The sequence below is a fragment of the Carcharhinus amblyrhynchos genome, chromosome 5 (genome assembly GCF_965287045.1).
Source record: "Carcharhinus amblyrhynchos chromosome 5, sCarAmb.v2.hapA, whole genome shotgun sequence".
Lineage (NCBI taxonomy): Eukaryota > Metazoa > Chordata > Chondrichthyes > Carcharhiniformes > Carcharhinidae > Carcharhinus > Carcharhinus amblyrhynchos.
The window spans coordinates 122465885-122484701 of record NC_137328.1 but is presented as its reverse complement, the minus strand read 5'-3'; the positions used below and the strand labels follow the sequence as shown (position 1 = coordinate 122484701).

General features: G+C 45.8%; 1 protein-coding gene across 1 annotated transcript in view; it reads left to right on the top strand.

The window, feature by feature from the left end:
* The first annotated feature begins 10401 nt into the window (after window positions 1–10401).
* LOC145343317 (G protein-coupled receptor kinase 5-like) overlaps window positions 10402–18817 on the top strand; it is a 129432-nt gene continuing 121016 nt past the window's right edge. Inside the window, exon 1 of the mRNA XM_080189505.1 lies at window positions 10402–10512. Within this exon, the coding sequence (XP_080045631.1) occupies window positions 10461–10512 (52 nt within the window). The 5' untranslated portion in view covers window positions 10402–10460. The remainder of the gene's footprint in view (window positions 10513–18817) is intronic.

Genomic DNA, 18817 nt, shown 5'->3' with positions numbered 1-18817 from the left:
TTCAAAGGTCCGTTGACCTTGGGTGAGATCTTCTGCCTTGGGGGCGACTGTGGCTGGAAAATCCCACCCATGGCCATTTAGTAGTACAGAACTTGAGTATCGCTCAAGTATTGAGTAGAAACATAGAACAGTACAACAGAGTACTTTGGCCCTTGATGTTGTGCCGAGCTTTCTCCGGAACCAAGGTCAAGCTATCCCATTCCCTATCATTCTGGTGTGCTCCATGTGCCTATCCAATAACTGCTTGAAAGTTCCTAAAGTGTCCAACTCCACTATCACACCAGGTAGTCCATTCCACACCCCAACCACTCTCTGAGTAAAGAACCTACCTCGGACATCCCTCCTATATCTCCCACAATGAACCTTATAGTTATGCCCCCTAATAACAGCTACATCCCTCTGAGGAAATAGTCTCTGAACATTCACTCTATCTGTCCCCCTCATCATCTTATAAACCTCTATTAGGTCACCTCTCATCCTCTTCCGCTCTAAAGAAAAACACCCCAGCTCCCTCAACCTTTCCTCATAAGACCTACCCTCCAAACCAGGCAGCATCCTGGTAAATCTCCTCTGCACTCTCTCCAATGCTTCCACATTCTTCCTAGTGAGGTGACCAGAACTGCACACAATATTCCAAATGTGGTCTCACCAACGTCCTGTACAGTTGTAGCATTACATATTAGTCAAATATTACACATTACAGTCAAAACTTTTCATCTTGCACTCATCAGGACAGATGTATGAATGCCAAATTTCAAAGGGAGCAACAGTTCAAACTGATAGGTTAGTAAGTTAACTCTGATTGGTTGATGCAATCCACCAAGGAACTATTGTCCTCCACACCCATACAGTTCAAAAAAGGCATAATGCCTGGACATGTTCCTTTTGCCTGCAGGGGACAGATTCAAGCAAATGAATATATGGAGCTTCTTGCAAATGTAAGTGAGCCACATTGCAGCCTGACTGATAATGTTAAGTGGTTTGTTAAGTGGCTTAGTACACTCAGGATTATTCAGCAACTGCTGACCAACTGTGCAATCATGTCTAACATCGGTTCCTAATTAGGGAGGGAGGGGAATGGCAAAAATGAACATGTTGATTATAATAAGGGGAATGACGGGAGACGGACGATTGGAAGTGAAATGTATAGACGGAACCTCCTGGAACAAGTCTGACCAGAATGGACAACTTTCCAAGTGACAGTGTGGGAGCAAGAGCGTGGGTGTGAGGATGTGGGGCAACTGCCTGAGGGCAAGAGCGTGGGGGCAAGAACATGGGGGTCACAACAGGTTCAGGGAGCATTTAGTAAAGGAAAAGAAAGAAAATCTTGCATTTCTATATTGTTTCACAAAATCTCCGGACATGCTAAAGCTCTTTATAGCCAATTAAATAATCAACGAAGTCACTATTGTTATGTTACAACCTAGCAGGGTGAGTTGAAAAATATTGCCATAATTGGTCCCTCTGTTCTTGGACAGCTATTTGGTAAAGTAATAATTATTACGAAGAATGAGTTAAAATTTACATTACAGGAAGTGGCCATTCATTTTGACTAATTCATGAAAGTGTTTCAGCTCTGTACACACCTCACCCCTACTTCATCTCACCTCATCAGCATATCCTGTTCCTTTCCCTTTGTATGTTTATCTATCATCCTGCTAAATACATTGACAGTGCTCGCCTCAGTTACTCCACATGTTTATATATATATATAGTTATAACAATGTAGGACCAGACATGAATATTGGCCTCTTGGGTGAGGTACAGAGGGTGTTAGATCCCCAACCAACTCGCAAGGGGTCAGTGCCATCAACATGAAGTTGAAGATACTGGCAGAGGAAGTACATTAATAAGATGGATTTTCATTCAAATTTTTGAGATGTGGACAGTGCTGGTAAAGCTGTATTTAATACCTACCTGAGTTGTCCCAGACCAAATCCCTCCAGGGCAAACGAACTGAACCAAAGTCTGAAATTAAATGTCTAATGATGACCATGAAACCATCATCAAATGTGCTTCACTCATGTACTTTAGCGAAGGAAATCTGCCACTCTTACCCTGTCTGGCCTACATGTGACTACAGACCCACAGCAATGTGGTTGAACCTTAACAGCCATGCAGTTCAAGGGTAATTAGGGATGGGCAATAAATTTTGGCCCAGCCAGAGCCATCCACATCTCAGGAATCATAGAATCCTACAGTGCAAAAGGAGGCCATTCAGATCATTGAGCTTGCACTGATCCAGGCCTTACCCTCATAATCCTATGCATTTTCCCTAGCTAGTCCCCCTGACACTAAGGGACAATTTAGCATGGCCAATCCACCTTACCGGCACATCTTTGGACTGTGGGAGGAAACCGGAGCACCTGGAGGAAACCCACGCAGACATGGGGAGAACGTGCAAACTCCACACAGACAGTGACCCAAGGCAGGAATGGATCCCGCGTCCATGACACTGTGAGGTAACAGTGCTAACCACTGCATCACCGTGCCGCCCAGGTGAATGAATAAAACACTGATTGCCAGAATTTGAAAGAATTAAACAAAGATTTACACTTCTACAGCACATTCACAATCTCAGGTTATCCCAGAACGCTTTACATCCAATTATCTACATCTGAAATGCAATGAAGTAAACAGAGCTGAGGATTTGTGCAGAGCAAGCTCCCACAAATAGCAATGCAATATGATCAGATAATCTGTGATGCTGGTTGTGGGGTCAATTTTAGCCAAGGAGAGTTCCCCTGCTGTTCTTCAAAATCGTGACCATGAGATCTTTCACAATCAGCTGAGAAATAAGATAGAGCCTCGTGACCATGAGATCTTTCACAATCAGCTGAGAAATAAGATAGAGCCTCAGTTTAACATCTCTTCTGACAGTGCAGCACTTCTGCCAGTACTGAACTGAAGTCTTTACCTGGATTTTTGATTTGATTTGATTTATTATTGTCACATGTATAGGGATACAATGAAAAGTAGTTTCTTGCGCACTATACAAAGCATACCGTACATAGAGAAGGAGAGAGTGCAGAATGTAATGTTATAGTCATAGCTAGGGTGTAGAGAAAGATCAACCTAGTGCAAAGTAAGCCCATTCAAAAGTCTGATGGCAGCAGGGAAGAAGCTGTTCTTAAGTCAGTTGGTACGTGACCTCAGATGTCTGTAATAAAAGCAAATCCAAGTGGATGCTGGAATCTGAAATCAAAAGTGGAAACACTGCAAAATCTCAGCAGTTCTGGCAGCATCTGTAAGGAGAAAAAAGAGCTGACAAAGGGTCATCTGGACTCAAAACATCAACTCTTCTCTCCTTACTGATGCTGCCAGACCTGCTGAGATTTTCCAGTGTTTTCTTTTTTTGGTCTCATAAGAACATAAGAAATAGGAGCAGGAGTAGGCCATCTAGCCCTTCGAGCCTGCCCCGCCATTCAATAAGATCATGGCTGATCTGAAGTGGATCAGTTCCACTTTCCCGCTTTCTCCCCGTAACCCTTAATTCCCTTGCCTATCAAAAACCTATCTACCCGCGTATTAAATATATTTAGCGAGGCAGCCTCCACCACTTTAACAGGCAGAGAATTCCAGAGATTCACCACCCTTTGAGTGAAGAAGTTTCTCCTCAACTCCGTTCTAAACTGCTCCCCCTTATCTTGAGGCTGTGACCCCTAGTCCTACTATCCTTTCTGAGCAGGAAGAGCCTCTCCACCTCTATCCTATCCATCCCATTCATCATCTTGTACGTCTCAATGAGATCTCCCCTCATCCTTCTAAACTCTAACGAGTACAAGCCTAGTTTATTCAGCCTCTCTTCATAGCTCAGCCCCCTCAACTCCGGTATCAGCCTAGTGAACCTCCTCTGCACTCCCTCCAAGGCCAAAATATCCTTGCGTAAGTGCGGCGACCAAAACTGCACACAGTACTCCAGCTGTGGCCTCACCAGTGCCCTGTACAGCTGCAGCAACGCCTCCCTACTTTTATATTCAATCCCCCTCGCTATGAAGGCCAGCATCCCATTCGCCTTCCTGACCACCTGCTGCACCTGCAGGCTGGGTTTTTGTGACTCATGCACAAGGACCCCGAGGTCCCTCTGCACCGTAGCATGCTGCAGTTTTTCGCCATGTAAGTAGTAGTCCTTCCTACCATTATTCCTACCAAAGTGGACAACCTCACACCTGCCAACATTAAATTCCATTTGCCAGTTCCTGGCCCATTCGCCCAGCCTATCTAGATCCTTCTGTAGACTCTTCACACCCTCCGCACAATTTGCCGTTCCACCAATCTTTGTGTCATCAGCAAATTTTGACACCTTCCACTCGGTTCCCTCCTCCAGATCATCTATATAAAAGGTAAATAGCTGAGGCCCCAGCACCGATCCCTGGGGCACTCCACTAGTCACCATCCGCCAATCCGAATAGCACCCATTGACACTCACTCTCTGCCTCCTATTTGACAGCCAATCCCCTATCCACGCTAACACCCTACCCCCAACTCCACGCCCCCTAACCTTCTGTAACAACCTCTTGTGCGGCACCTTATCAAACGCCTTCTGAAAATCAAGAAATACCACATCCACTGGTTCCCCTCTATCCACCGCACTAGACACATCCTCATAGAACTCCAATAAATTTGTCAGACATGACTTCCCCTTAACGAAACCGTGCTGCGTCTGCTCTATCAAACAATTCTCCTCAAGATGCCTCGTTATTTTCTCCTTGATTACGGATTCAAGCATTTTACCTACAACAGACGTTAAACTAACTGGCCTATAATTCCCTGCCTTTTGCTTGCTACCCTTTTTAAACAACAGCGTAACATTAGCTGTTTTCCAATCTTCCGGCACTTCCCCGGAATCCAGCGAGGTTTGGAAAATAATCAGCAAGGCATCCACTATCACCTCCGCCATTTCTTTCAGAACCCTTGGATGCATTCCATCCGGTCCTGGGGACTTGTCCACAGTCAGTCCCTCTAGTCTGTCTAGCACTGCCTCTCTAGTAACAATAATGTCATTCAGGCCCTCCACTCCTACCATCTTTCCACCGTTAACACCCGGCAAACTATTTGCATCCTCCTCCGTGAAGACCAAAGCAAAAAATTTATTCAAGGCCTCAGCCATTTCCTCATCCCCCACCACTAAGTCCGCCCTCTCATCCTCTAAGAGTCCAACGTTCACCCTAGCCAGCCTCTTCCCTTTTCAGTCTTTTGTATTTTTTTCCTGATGAAAGAAGGTGAGAAAGAGAGTGTCCGGGATGCGTGGGGTCTTTGATTATGCTGGCTGCTTTGCCGAGGCAGCGGGATGTGTAGACAGAATCAATGGATGGGAGGCTGGTTTGCGTGATGGATTGGGATATGTTCACAACCCTTTGTAGTTTCTTGCGGTCTTGGGCAGAGCAGGAGCCATACCAAGCTGTGATACAACCAGAAAGAATGCTTTCTATGCTGCATCTGTAAAAATTGGTGAGTGTTGTAGTGAACATGCCAAATTTCCTCAGTCTTCTGAGAAAGTTGAGACATTGGGGAGCTTTCTTAACTATACTGCTGGCATGGGGGGACCAGGACAGATTGTTGGCGATCTAGACACCTAAAAGCTTGAAGCTGTCAACCATTTCTACTTCACGGAGCTACAAGTTTATCTTTCTTTGATACAATAAAATGATTACCCCTCTAAACACACCATTACCGCAAGAAGCAAGAAACAACTTACAAAATTGTGCATAAATTTTATAAAATGTTTTGTTTGCAGATAATATTTTCTCTTGTTTTAACAAAGCAGCTATAACGGCAACACTGATTTCATTGTGAAGCATCAACTACCAAAAGAAAAAAACTCCCTTTCTATAATGTCTTTCACCAACAACAACTTGTACTTATATAGCACCTTTAGCATAATAAAATATCCAAAGGACTGTCACAGGAGCATGATGAAGTAATTTTTGAATTTGAACCACATAAAGCTCGGTCAAAGAGACAGGTTAAAGGAGTGCCTAAAAGGGGGAAAGACGGATAGAGAGGCAGTGAGTTGTAGGGAGGGTAATCCAGAGTTTAAGACCGAGACAATCGAGGTCACAGCTGCTGATGATGGATTGCAGGAGATAGGGGTTGAGGAAGAGGCCAGAATTTAAAGGGTGCAGAGATCTCAGATCTTTTTTAGTGCTGAAGGAGATTGCCGAGTGAGGGAGGGGCAAGGTCAGGAAGGCAAATTGAAAACAAGTATGAGAAGTTTAAAATAGAGTAGGGTGGGAAAGGAGATTCCAGATTCTCTATGTGAAAAGGAGATGATTAGGAAATGATCTTATCGAAGCTGTAAATAGGTACATCCAGAACATTACTTTAAGATAGGCTGCTGCTGAAACCTTCACTGATGCCTCTGTTACTTCCAGACGCAGCCATCACAATGCACTCCTGACTGGTCCCCCACACTCTTCTCTCTCTATAATCTTCAGATCATCCAAAACCTGCTGCCTGTGCCTCAACTCCAACCAGCTCCCCTAACATGCCAGTGCTCGCTGACTCCCAGTCAATCAGAGTCTTAATTTTAAAATTCTCATCCTTGTTTTCAATCCCTCCATGGTCTCAACTTTCCCCACCTCTGTAATCTCTTCTAGCCCCACAGCCCAGTGATAGCTGCGTTCTTCTATTCCGTCCTTTAAAGCAACCCCAATTTTAAATCACTCCACCATTGGTGACCATGCCTTCGGTCGCCTGGGCCCCAAGCTCTGGACTTCCCTCCATGTCCCTCTTTACTTGTCTACCTCACTTTAGACACTACTTAAAATTTAACACTTTACCCAAGCTTTCGGTCATTAGATTGCAAATCTTATGTGACTTAGACATCTTACTTTGTTTTATAATATCCATGTGAAGCACTTTGGGACATTTAATTCCATTAATGGTGCTAAATGAATATAATTAGTTGTTGATTTGTTAACACTATTTGGATGACAGTGGAGAACAGGTTTGAACTGTTGAACAATAAATGTAAGGTGAATACTATGAGTTCTTCAACAGCATATCTCCTGCCACCCCCTCCACCCCACCCAGTGTCTACTGCCTGGGGGGAGGTTGGGAAGGACAAAGACCCCGAAGATCTTTAGTAGTGTCAAAAATGCTACACATGAAGAATAAAGAACGAAGAAAACCCACACTTACATTTTGCCTTTTATAACTTGAGGATATTCCAAAGTGCTGTCAGCCAATTTCTCAGGCTATTCTACTAAGGAAATTTAGACTAAGGAAATTTAGACTAAGGAAAGTTAGACTATGGAAAGTTAGACTATGGAAAGTTAGACTATGGAAAGTTAGACTAAGGAAAGTTAGACTAAGGAAAGTTAGACTAAGGAAATTTAGACTAAGGAAATTTAGCATGTCTGCCATGCCTCTCACCAACTTTTACAGATGCACCATTGAAAGAATTCCTTCTGTTTGTATCACCACTCCTGCTCTGTCCAAGACCACAAGAAACTACAAAAGGTTGTGAACGTAGCCCAGTACATCACATAAACCAGCCTCCCATCCAACGACTCTGTCTACACTTCCCACTGCCTCGGCAAAGCAGCCAGTATAATTAAGGACACCACGCATCCCGGACATTCTCTCTTCCACCTTCCTCCTTTGGAAAAAGCTAAAAAAGTCTGAGATCGTGTACCAACCGGCTCAAGAACAGCTTCTTCCCTGCTGTTGTCAGACTTTTGAATGGACTTACCTTGCATTAAGTTGATCTTTCTCTACACCCTAGCTATAACTGTAACACTACATCCTGCACTCTCTCGCTTCCTTCTCTATGAACGGTATGTTTTGTCTGTATGTCGCACAAGAAACAATACTTTTCACTGTACGTTAATAATGTGACAGTAATAAATAATAATTAAGTTCTCTGTGAACTATTTTCATTGCTGTGATGTGGAGAAACTTTTGAACATAAAAATCAGCAGGCTGCTAACCTGATTGTAACCTCAACCCCACATTCCTACCTTTCTCCTCCTTGTTAATCGAGAACCTATCTAGTTCTGCCTTAAAAATATTCTAACATTCTGTTTCTGCTGCCTTCTTAGGAAGAAAATTCCAGAGACTCGTGACACCCTGAGAGAAAAGTTGCCCCCGTAATGGCCAAACCCTTATTTTTAAACAGTGACTCCTGGTTCTGAATTCTCCAATAAGAGGAAACATCTTCTCCACATCCAGCCTGTTAATACCCCTCAGAATCCTAAAGGTTTTGACTAAGTCACCTCCTGCCTTCTAAAGGTGGCACAGTGGTTAGCACTGCTGACTCACAGCGCCAGGGACCTGGGTTCCATTCTGGGCTTGGATCACTGTCTTTGCAGAGTCTGCACATTCTCCCTGTCTCTGCGTGGGTTTCCTCCCACAGTTCGAAAGTACCGGTTAGGTGCATCGGTCATGCTAAACTCTCCCTCAGAGTACCCGAACAGGTGCCGGAGTATGGCAACTAGGAGATTTTTCACAACTTCATTGCAGTGTTAATGTAAGCCTACTTTGACACTAATAAACAAACTTTTAAATGCTATGGATACAAACCTAATCTCTCCAACCTCTCCACTCACTCCTGGTGTAACTGGACCTCCAACAGACACAAGGCTTCATCCTCCAAGGGTTAACCAATTTACAGATGAGGTGATTGGTTAAATGATAGAAGATGAACAGTAGAGATATACTTCAAGTGGAAGTCCCAAAAAGATCCGCATAATATTTACTAATGGCTCGGATAACACAGCCATACAACCAAGTTTGCCAATGATGGAAAGGTTGGTGACAGAGTAAGTACAGTAGCCAGGAGGATACAATTACCAGAGACTTCAATGGATGAAGTGAATGTTCAAAACGATGATAGATTTCAACTTGGGTCAGTACAAGGTCATTATTTTCAGACCAAAATAACAATAAATCTGGAGTATTATTGAAACAGTGAAAACAGCTAAGAACGGGAAAGAGGATGAGGAGAGATGTCACTAAACACACTGCTGTTTGAGAGAGCTTACTGTGTGCTAATTGGTCGTGACATTTTCAAGTGACTCCACTTTAAAAAGTACTTTGGCTGCCAAGTACTCTGGGATGCCCTGTGGTGGTGAAAGGCAGGCTCTATAAATGCAAACTTTTTTTTATTGTATTCTTTCATTGTGTATGAGCATCACTGACAAGGACAGCATTTGTCGCCCATCCTGAATCGCCATTGAACAGGGTGGCTTGCGAGGTCGATTCAGGGGGCATTTAAGAGCCAACCACTCTGTTTGGAGGTCTGGAGTTCACGTGTAGGCCAGACCGGGTAAAGATGGCAGATTTCCTTCCATTCGTGAACCAGGTGGATTTATTTTTTTTAAAAGTTGATGATAGCTTCATGGTCATCATTACTGAGAGTAGCTCTTAACTCCAGATTTATTAACTGAATTGAAATTTTGCCCCCAGCTGCTATGGCAGGATTTGAACCCATACCCTCAAGAGCACGAGCACATACTTCTGATGGCAGGAGAGTCCAGAACTAGGGATCATAGTTTGAGGATCTTTTAGAACTGAGGTGAGGAGAAATTTCTTCACCCAGAGGGTGGTGAATGTGTGGAATTCACTCCCACAGAATGTAGTTGAGGCCAAAATGTTGTCTGATTTCAAGCAGGAATTAGATATAGCGTTTGGGGCTAAAGGGATAGGGGTGGGGAGGGAAATCAGAATATTACAGGGGAGGTGATGGCCTAGTGGTATTATTGTGAAACTATTAATCCAGAATCTCAGCTAATATTCTCAGAACCCAAGTTCAAGTCCCACTGTGGCAGATGGTGGAATTAGATTTCAATAAAAAAAATCCAGCATTAAGAATCTACTGATGACCATGAAACCATTGTCAGAAAATCCATCTGGTTCACTAATGTCCTTTAGGGAAGGAAATCTGCCATCCTTGCCTGGTCTGGCCTATATGTGACTCCAGAGGCACAGAAATGCGGTTGCCTCTCAACTGTCCTCAAGGGTAATAAATGCTGGCAAGCCAACAATGCCAATGTCCCACGAATGAATTAAAAAAAGAATTGAAGGACCAGCCATGATCACAATGAATGGCAGGGCAGTCTCAAAGGGCTGAATGGCCTATTCCTGCTTCTCGTTCCTATGTTTTATGAATCAATACTCCCCAAAAAGTATTTTTTTAATCTCTCAAAGAGATTTGGAGCGGCTAAAGTGGATCACAAATGGAAAACATTCCTCTCCATCAAAAAGGGTGGATGGAATGAGGGCAGAGTGGGCTAGAATAAGGCAGGAAGGGGCTGAATGGCCTGCTCTATATGTTCATAAACACACACGATGAGATGTTTATATGTGAGTGTGGCCAGAGTATTGGTGGGTGAGGTAAGGAGGGGGAGGGTTTTTGTTGGAAGCAGCACCAATGAGGGAGTGTGAGGGCTGAGGCGGACACACTCCCTCACACGGAGGGAGAGGCTTTTGGCTGCCAGGAGTTCGGGGCCGTGCGGATGGAGCTGGAAAACATTGTAGCGAACACGGTGCTGCTGAAAGCCCGGGAAGGTAAGAAAGTAACAAAGCGCGGCGACATTGTATCCCTTAACAATGGCCGGGGATACATTGTGGCGCGGGACCCGGGACCCGGGCTCTTCCCCCCCCCCACCTCAGCCGGGCCCGGGCTCCGGGAGCCGCCTCTCCCTCCCTCCCCGGGCCCTGGGCCTCACTCACCCGCCTCCAATTACTCCCCCCATACTGAGCAAGGGGGAGCGGTGACTGGCTCTCTCGGTGTCTCCTCCTCGCCACCTCCAGCATCTTCGGGTCGGAGTAAATCATCCAGCTGGGGAGAGGGGACACTGTGTGTCTGTCTCTCGTCCCTGTCTCCCAGGGCTGCTTCTGTTACTCTCCCCCACCCCCCCCCCCCCGGGGGGGCGGAGAGAGGGGACCGCTCATCCCTTTATAACCGCCCCCCAAAAGGTGTTCAACACCTTTCACCTTCCTTTCTCTTTGCCTGGGAGCTGCTTATACCTCTTTCATTTCTCTCTCTCCCCCCCCTTCATATTATTCTCTCCCCCCCCCCCTTTCATATTATTTCTCTCCCCCCCCTCATATATTCTCTCCCCCCCTTCATATTATTTCTCTCCCCCCCCCTTCATATTATTTCTCTCCCCCCCCCCCTCATATTATTTCTCTCCCCCCCCTTCATATTATTTCTCTCCCCCCCTTCATATTATTTCTCTCCCCCCCTTCATATTATTTCTCCCCCCCCCCCTCATATTATTTCTCTCCCCCCCCCTTCATATTATTTCTCTCCCCCCCCCTTCATATTATTTCTCTCCCCCCCCCTTCATATTATTTCTCTCCCCCCCCCCTTCATATTATTTCTCTCCCCCCCCCTTCATATTATTTCTCTCCCCCCCCCTTCATATTATTTCTCTCCCCCCCCTTCATATTATTTCTCTCCCCCCCCCTTCATATTATTTCTCTCCCCCCCCCTTCATATTATTTCTCTCCCCCCCCTTCATATTATTTCTCTCCCCCCCCTTCATATTATTTCTCTCCCCCCCCCTTCATATTATTTCTCTCCCCCCCCCTTCATATTATTTCTCTCCCCCCCCCTTCATATTATTTCTCTCCCCCCCCTTCATATTATTCTCTCCCCCCCCCTTCATATTATTTCTCTCCCCCCCCCTTCATATTATTTCTCTCCCCCCCCCTTCATATTATTTCTCTCCCCCCCCTTCATATTATTTCTCTCCCCCCCCCTTCATATTATTTCTCCCCCCCCTTCATATTATTTCTCCCCCCCCCCCTTTCATATTATTTCTCTCCCCCCCGCCCCTTTCATATTATTCCCTCCTGGTGGGCTCTTGTGCATGGTATCTCCTGTTTACCCCCATTAGTTCAATAAGTATTGTTAACTAGCCCTGGTTGAGGTAGAATTTTTCAGCCTGTGGGGGCAATCCTGCTACTTTCTGGTTTTTCTATTGAGAGTTAATTTTGGTTCATCTTTTTATGCACCATTGTGCCCCCCCCACCCCCCATTGTCTGCAGAGTGGGAATCTGCCCTCTCCCTTTCTTTGCAAATGAGCTAGAATTGTTTGAGTGGTTACTAATGGAGCCCAAGAGGCGACAGAGAGATGGTATATAATTGAACCTAATCAATATTTCCAGCAGAGTCCAGAGTCTAATGCTAGAGTCTATAAATCTTAATGTATTTCCCTCTCTCCTTTGGGTGCCAGCTGTAACTCAGCCGGTTAAGACGCTCATTTCTGAGTCAGATGGCTCTGGGTCCAAGTGCTGCTCCAGAGGCCAGATTACATAATGCAGGCAGTTACTCCCAACAGTGCTGATAGAGTGCTGCACTGTTGGAGGTGCTGTCTTTTGGATGCACTGTTTTAACCAAGTCTTTTGAACTATGCCTGTCCCCTCGAGTGGCCGTCAGTGGTTCCACAGCCACCGTTTTGAAGTAAAACCATTGAATCGTTACAGTGTAGAAGGAGGCCATTCAGCCCACCGAGTCTGCACTGACCACAATCCCACCCAGGCCCCATCCCCATAACCCCATGCACTTACTCTAGCTGGTCCCCCTGACATTAAGGGGCAGTTTAACATGTCCAATCCACCCAACCCGAACGTCTTTGGAGAGTGGGAGGAAACCGGAGCACCTGGAGGAAACCCATGCAGACACAGGGTGAACGTGCAAACTCCACACAGACAGTGACCCAAGCTGGGAATTGAACCCAGGTCCCTGGTGCTGAGAGGCAGCACTGCTAACCACTATGCCACCGTGCTGCAGAGTTGCTGTTGTTGGTGTCCTGGCCAATCTTTATACCTCAAAAAAACATTGTAAGAGATGAATATTCATTTCCTTGTTGCAGTTTGTTCCTGCCATTACAGCAGTGACGACCTTTCAAAAGTTCTGCATTGTAGCGGAGGCTGATTCAGGAGTGAGTTCTGAAAGGGAATTGGATAAAGATTCAAAGGGCAGACGTTTGTACGGCTATGGAGAAATAGCTGGGGTTTTGGGCTAATTGGATAACTCTTTGGAAGAACTCTCAGACTCAATGGGCTAAATGGTCTTTTCCTCTACTGTAAGAACATACGGCACTGTAAATTGCTTTGGAACCCCCTGAAGTTGTGTAACGTGCTACATAAGTGCACGTTTGTTCTTTTTGTCTTTGGTATCCTGTCGGTTGCATTCCCTCCAATGCTCTTTCCCCTGGAACAGTTGGCATTGTACTGGAGTACGGTTCCCTGGCTTCTGGTACCTGCTGGTTAGATGCATTCACCATGCTAAATTCTCCCTCAGCGAACCCAAACAGGCGCCGGAGCGTAGCAACTAGGGGATTTTCATAGTAACTTCACTGCAGTGTTAATGTAAGCCTACTTGTGATACTAATAAATAAACCTTGCCTATGAGCCTATTCTTTGCATATAGTCTCTGACAGAGTGTGTTGGCAAAACACTTGATCTTGACGATAGCTGGGATGTTGCAAAAGGTACTACATACAGTACAGGAGGAACAAGTTTGGGTTTTCTTTTAATTTGACCATCTTCCCCAGAGGGTAGAGGCTAAATTGTAACTCCCTTCACAGTTGGCACTAGCTAAGATCAGCCAACATAAATTAATCTGGGGCTGAACTTGAGATTTTGAGTCAAAGAAAATAGGATTCAGAGTAGGTCATATAGCTCCTTCACCACTGAGTGTGATCATGACTGATATGTGGCCCAATCTCCCTTTGACTCCATGTCCCTTTTGTATAATAAAAATATAGCAATCTAAGTTTTAACATTGACAACTGGTGTTACATCAGTTGCAGTTTATGGAAAAGAGTTCTGAACTTGTTTTTCTTTTATCCAGCGAACCATTATGCCTTAATCAAAGTTTGATTGTTTGTTTATTTATTTATTTATTATTATTGTCACAAGTAGGTTTACCTTAACAGCGCAATGAAGTTACTGTGAGTGGAACTGATCCACTTCAGATCAGCCATGATCTTATTAAATGGCGGGGCAGGCTTGAGGGGCTAGATGGCCTACTCCTGCTCCTATTTCTTATGTTCTTAAAATCCCCTAGTCGGCACACTCCGGCACCTATTCGGGTACACTGAGGGAGAATTTAGCACGGCCAATGCGCTGAACCGTCTTTGGAGTTTGGGAGGAAACTGGAGCACCCGGAGGAAACCCACGCAGGCACTGGGGGTGGTGGGGGGCAGGGAGGTGTAAACTCCACACAGATAGTGACCCAAACTGGGAATTGAACCAGAGTCCCTGGCACTGAGGCAGCTGTGCTAACCACTGTGTCGTGTCATGGGTTAAATGTGGGCCAAAGCGTGACAGCATTGTAATTGGCAAAGGAGAATTTATCCCAGTTTGTTATCTGGAGCTCGCTCTTATGCCGTTCTTCGTTTGGTGAAGTCCTGTGGGGCTTTCATGCACTCATCTGCTTGTCTGTCCTTCCGATCTAAAGTTTTTTTTTAAAAGTTTGTTTATTGGTCACAAGTAAGGCATATGTTAATACTGCAATGAGGTTACCGTGAAATTTCCCCTAATCGCCACACTCTGGCGCCTGTTGCGGGTCAATGCACCTAACAAACACATCTTTTCAGACTGTGGGAGGAAACTGGGGCACCCGAGGGAATCCCTCACAGACATGGAGAGAATGTGCAGACACCACACCAGCAGTGACCCAAGCTGGGAATCGAACCAGGGTCTCTGGTGTTGTGAGGCAGCAGTGCCACTGTGCTGCCCCGATCTCTGAATGTGGATGTGCGTAGCGCAGGGGCACTGCCTCTTAACCTGGGTAATGAATGCAGTAAATGCGGGACCCATGCAGTTGGAGTCACTGGAAAGAGAAGGATGGACTAACCTGTTATTTTAGATCCTGTGAAGCTCCATGACGAAGTTCATTTGGGGAGTTATGGAGAAAATGTTTCCATTTGTGGGAGGAGTCCAAGATTTGATTTGATTTATCACTGTCACATCTATTAACGTAGTGTGAAAAGTATTGTTTCTTGCATGCTATATAGACAAAGCGTACCGCTCATAGAGAAAGAAATGAGAGTGTGCAGAATGTAGTGTTACAGTTATAGCAAGGGTGTAGAGAAAGATCAACTGAATGCCAGGTAAGTCCATTCAAAAGTCTGATGGCAGCGGGGAAGTTCTTGAGTTGGTTGGTACGTGATCACAGACTTTTGTACCTTTTTCCCAACGGAAGAAATTGGAAGAGAGAATGTCTGGCGTGCATGGGGTCCTTAATTATGTGGCTGCTTTGCCGAGGCAGTGCAAAGTGTGGACAGTCAATGGATGGTTTGCGTGATGGATTGGGCTACATTCGTGGCTGTTCCTCGCGGTCTTGGGCAGAGCAGGAGCCATACCAAGCTGTGATACAACTGGAAGAAATGCTTTCTATGGTGCATATGCAAAAGTTGGTGAGAGTTGTAGCTGACATGCCAAATTTCCTTAGTCTTCTGAGAAAGTAGAGGCGTTGGTGGATGTAGATGAAGGTAGCCAGAGAGATGAAGCCATTGAGAGACCTAGGAAGAGGCTCTTTACCCAAAGAGTGGTGAGAATGTGAAAGTTACTACCACTGGGTGTAGTCAAGGCCAGTAGTATAGATGCAGTTAAGGGGAAGGCAGATATGTAGCTGAGGGAAAAAGGAATGGATGGTCTGCTGACTGGCTTAGATGACGTATGGATAAGAGGAGGTTCACATGGAGTAAAAACACCAGCATAAACCCGTTGAGTCTTGATCTGTGGTGTGCAAATCTTCAGAAAATTTGTGGTTGGCTATCACGTAATGAGATTGAAATCGCCAACTCTTTCTGAAGTAGAGCCTCTGTCTTCTTGGCTGGATGTGGTTACTTAATCTGTTGTTCATTCTGTGGGGTGTGGGTGTCACTGGCCGGGCTGACCTCTGTTGCTCATCGCCATAGTTGCCTCGAGAAGGTGGTGATGAGTGGTCCCACAAACACCAGATGGAAAGTCTGGGACAAACTTGCGTTCGCTTGGGGCTGGGTTACCCAACAGCCGTGTTGGGCTGTTAATTGGGTTTTGTGCCCCTATTGCAGAGGATGTCCCGATCCTGAGAGCTTCTGGCCAATGAAATGGCAGGCAGCTCTGTAGTCAACAGCACCACTGGGAGTAGTGGCCACTGCTGGTATTGCAGGCAGTCACCGAATCATAGAGCAGAAGAGGCCCTTCGGCCCATTGAGTCTGCACTGACACATGAGAACCACCTAACCTACTTGCCTAAGCCCATTTACCAGCACTTGGCTCATAGCCTTGAATACTATGACATGTCAAATGCGCATCCAGGTACTTTTTTAAAGGATGTGAGGCATCCCACCTCCTCCACCCTCCCAGGCGGCGCATTCCAGACTGTCACCACTCTCTGGGTTTTAAAAAAAAAAGTCCTTGATGATGGACCTGAAATTGAAGATAAGTTTGGGTGTGTGTCGGGGCTGGTAAAACCTGCTGCCAAAAAGGTGAGAGGCTGGATCCGTCAGGATGGTATGTGAGGAGAACATGGGGGGGGGGGGGTGTGGTTTGGTTGGGGGGATAACCTTGGGAGGGGTCAGGGTGGGGGTTTGGACACAGGATATTTGAACAGAAGGGACCAGCTCACAAAATGCCGTGACGTTTCACCTGGTGGCCTTCTCACAGGGTGTAGCCATCTCTCGCCATGGGTGAAGTAGCAATGAGAGGAGGCCCACAAGTTGCTATTACACAGGCAAGCAGGCTGCCTGATGGAGGTGAGGGATAGGCCATCAGCACTGCCATTGTGGCGTTCAGTGTGATCCCCCCACACCCCACCAAAACCTCTCCCTGCTTATCTGCCGACTCAGGTGAAACTCCAGCTATAAACTCTCAGGATCATTACGCAGATTGAAAATGCAGCCTGTAACCGAGGCTTCAATTACAGTCGAGGGATTATCTACCTGCTCACTGAATATGGTGCCAGTTAACAAGCACCTGAATACATAAGCATAGTTGGATCATCAATCAGGAAATGCGTAGTCGGATCTGAAAGAGTAAGGTTAACTTTTAGGTGTGGTTTCTCACTAGTGAAGAAATTGAGTAACGTAATCTGCAATTTTGCCAGGAGACTTTTAGTCACAGGTGACAGAGGATTAAGTGGCAAAGTTTTCTTTTGTCTGATATTCACTTGTATGTTTTGTGAAACAGATTCAGGGTTGTGAATCTGTGGAATTCCCTGCCAAGTGAGGCAGTTGAGATTATCTCACTGAATGTTTTTAAGGCAAGGGTAGATAAATTTTTGAACAGTAAAGGAATTGTGGTGAATGGGCGGGTAAGTGGAGCTGAAAAGTTGAAAAGATCAGCCTTGATCTTATTGAATGGCGGAGTAGGCTCAAGGGGCCAGATGGCCTACTCCTGCTCCTAGTTCTGAAGTTCTTATGAAACACCCAACACAGTTGTATACTAGTGTCAGGTTGTATGGAGAGAGAGTGGTTTTCTCATTGTAAGACAAGGTAGAAAGATAAGGTTTTAGGTTGTGTCACTAGTACTTTGTGATCTGAATCTTGCACGAGGATTGTATTGACGCCACTGTACCACTTAAGCCGGGTCACAATTCTGCTGAGTAGATAAATATTGTTTCCTTTGAATAATGGTCAGTAACAGGGAAAGGCAAATTGTGCGGAGGGTGTCCCCAAGATTGGGGGAAAGGCAAATTGTGCGGAGGGTGTGGAGAGTCTGCAGAAGGATCTAGATAGGCTGGGCGAATGGGCCAGGAAATGGCAAATGGAATTTAATGTTGGCAAGTGTGAGGTGGTCCACTTTGGTAGGAAGAATGGTAGGAAGGACTATTACTTACGGGGCGAAAAACTGCAGCAGGCGACGGTGCAGAGGGACCTCGGGGTCCTTGTGCATGAGTCGCAAAAACCCAGCCTGCAGGTGCAGCAGGTGGTCAGGAAGGCGAATGGGATGCTGGCCTTCATAGCGAGGGGGATTGAATATAAAAGTAGGGAGGTCTTGCTGCAGCTGTATAGGGCATTGGTGAGGCCGCAGCTGGAGTACTGTGTGCAGTTTTGGGCGCCGCACCTGCGCAAGGATATTTTGGCCTTGGAGGGAGTGCAGAGGAGGTTTACTAGGCTGATACCGGAGTTGAGGGGGTTGAGCTATGAGGAGAGGCTGAATAAACTAGGCTTGTACTCGTTAGAGTTTAGAAGAATGATGGGAGATCTCATTGAGACGTATAAGATGATGAATGGGATGGATAGGATAGAGGTGGAAAGACTCTTCCCGCTCAAAAAAGACAGTAGGACTAGGGGGCACAGCCTCAAGATAAAGGGGGGGCGGTTCAGAACGGAGTTGAGGAGGAACTTCTTCACTCAAAGGGTGGTGAATCTCTGGAATTCTCTGCCCGTTGAAGTGGTGGAGGCTGCCTCGCTAAATATTTTTAAGAAGCGGGTTGATGGGTTTTTGATAAGAGAGGGGATTAAGGGTTATGGGGAGAGGGCGGGAAAGTGGAACTGAGCCACGACAGATCAGCCATGTTCTTATTGAATGGCGGGGCAGGCTCGAAGGGCCAGATGGCCTACTCCTGCTCCTATTTCTTATGTTCTTATGTTCTTATGTTCTAACAGCTAATCAAGCTGCTTTCTAAAACATTTCATTGACCATTGTGGTAATGTGATCTTTCTGAAATAAAGACTTGCATTTATATAATGCTTTCACAACCTCTGGGCATCCTTAAAACACCTCTGGGCATCATGTGGGTGGATGGCATGGTGGCACAGTGGTTAACACTGCTGCCTCACAGCTCCAGGGACCTTGGTTTGGTTCCTGTCTTGGGTCACTATCTACGCGTTCTCCCCGTGTCTGTGTGCGTTTCTTCCGGATGCTC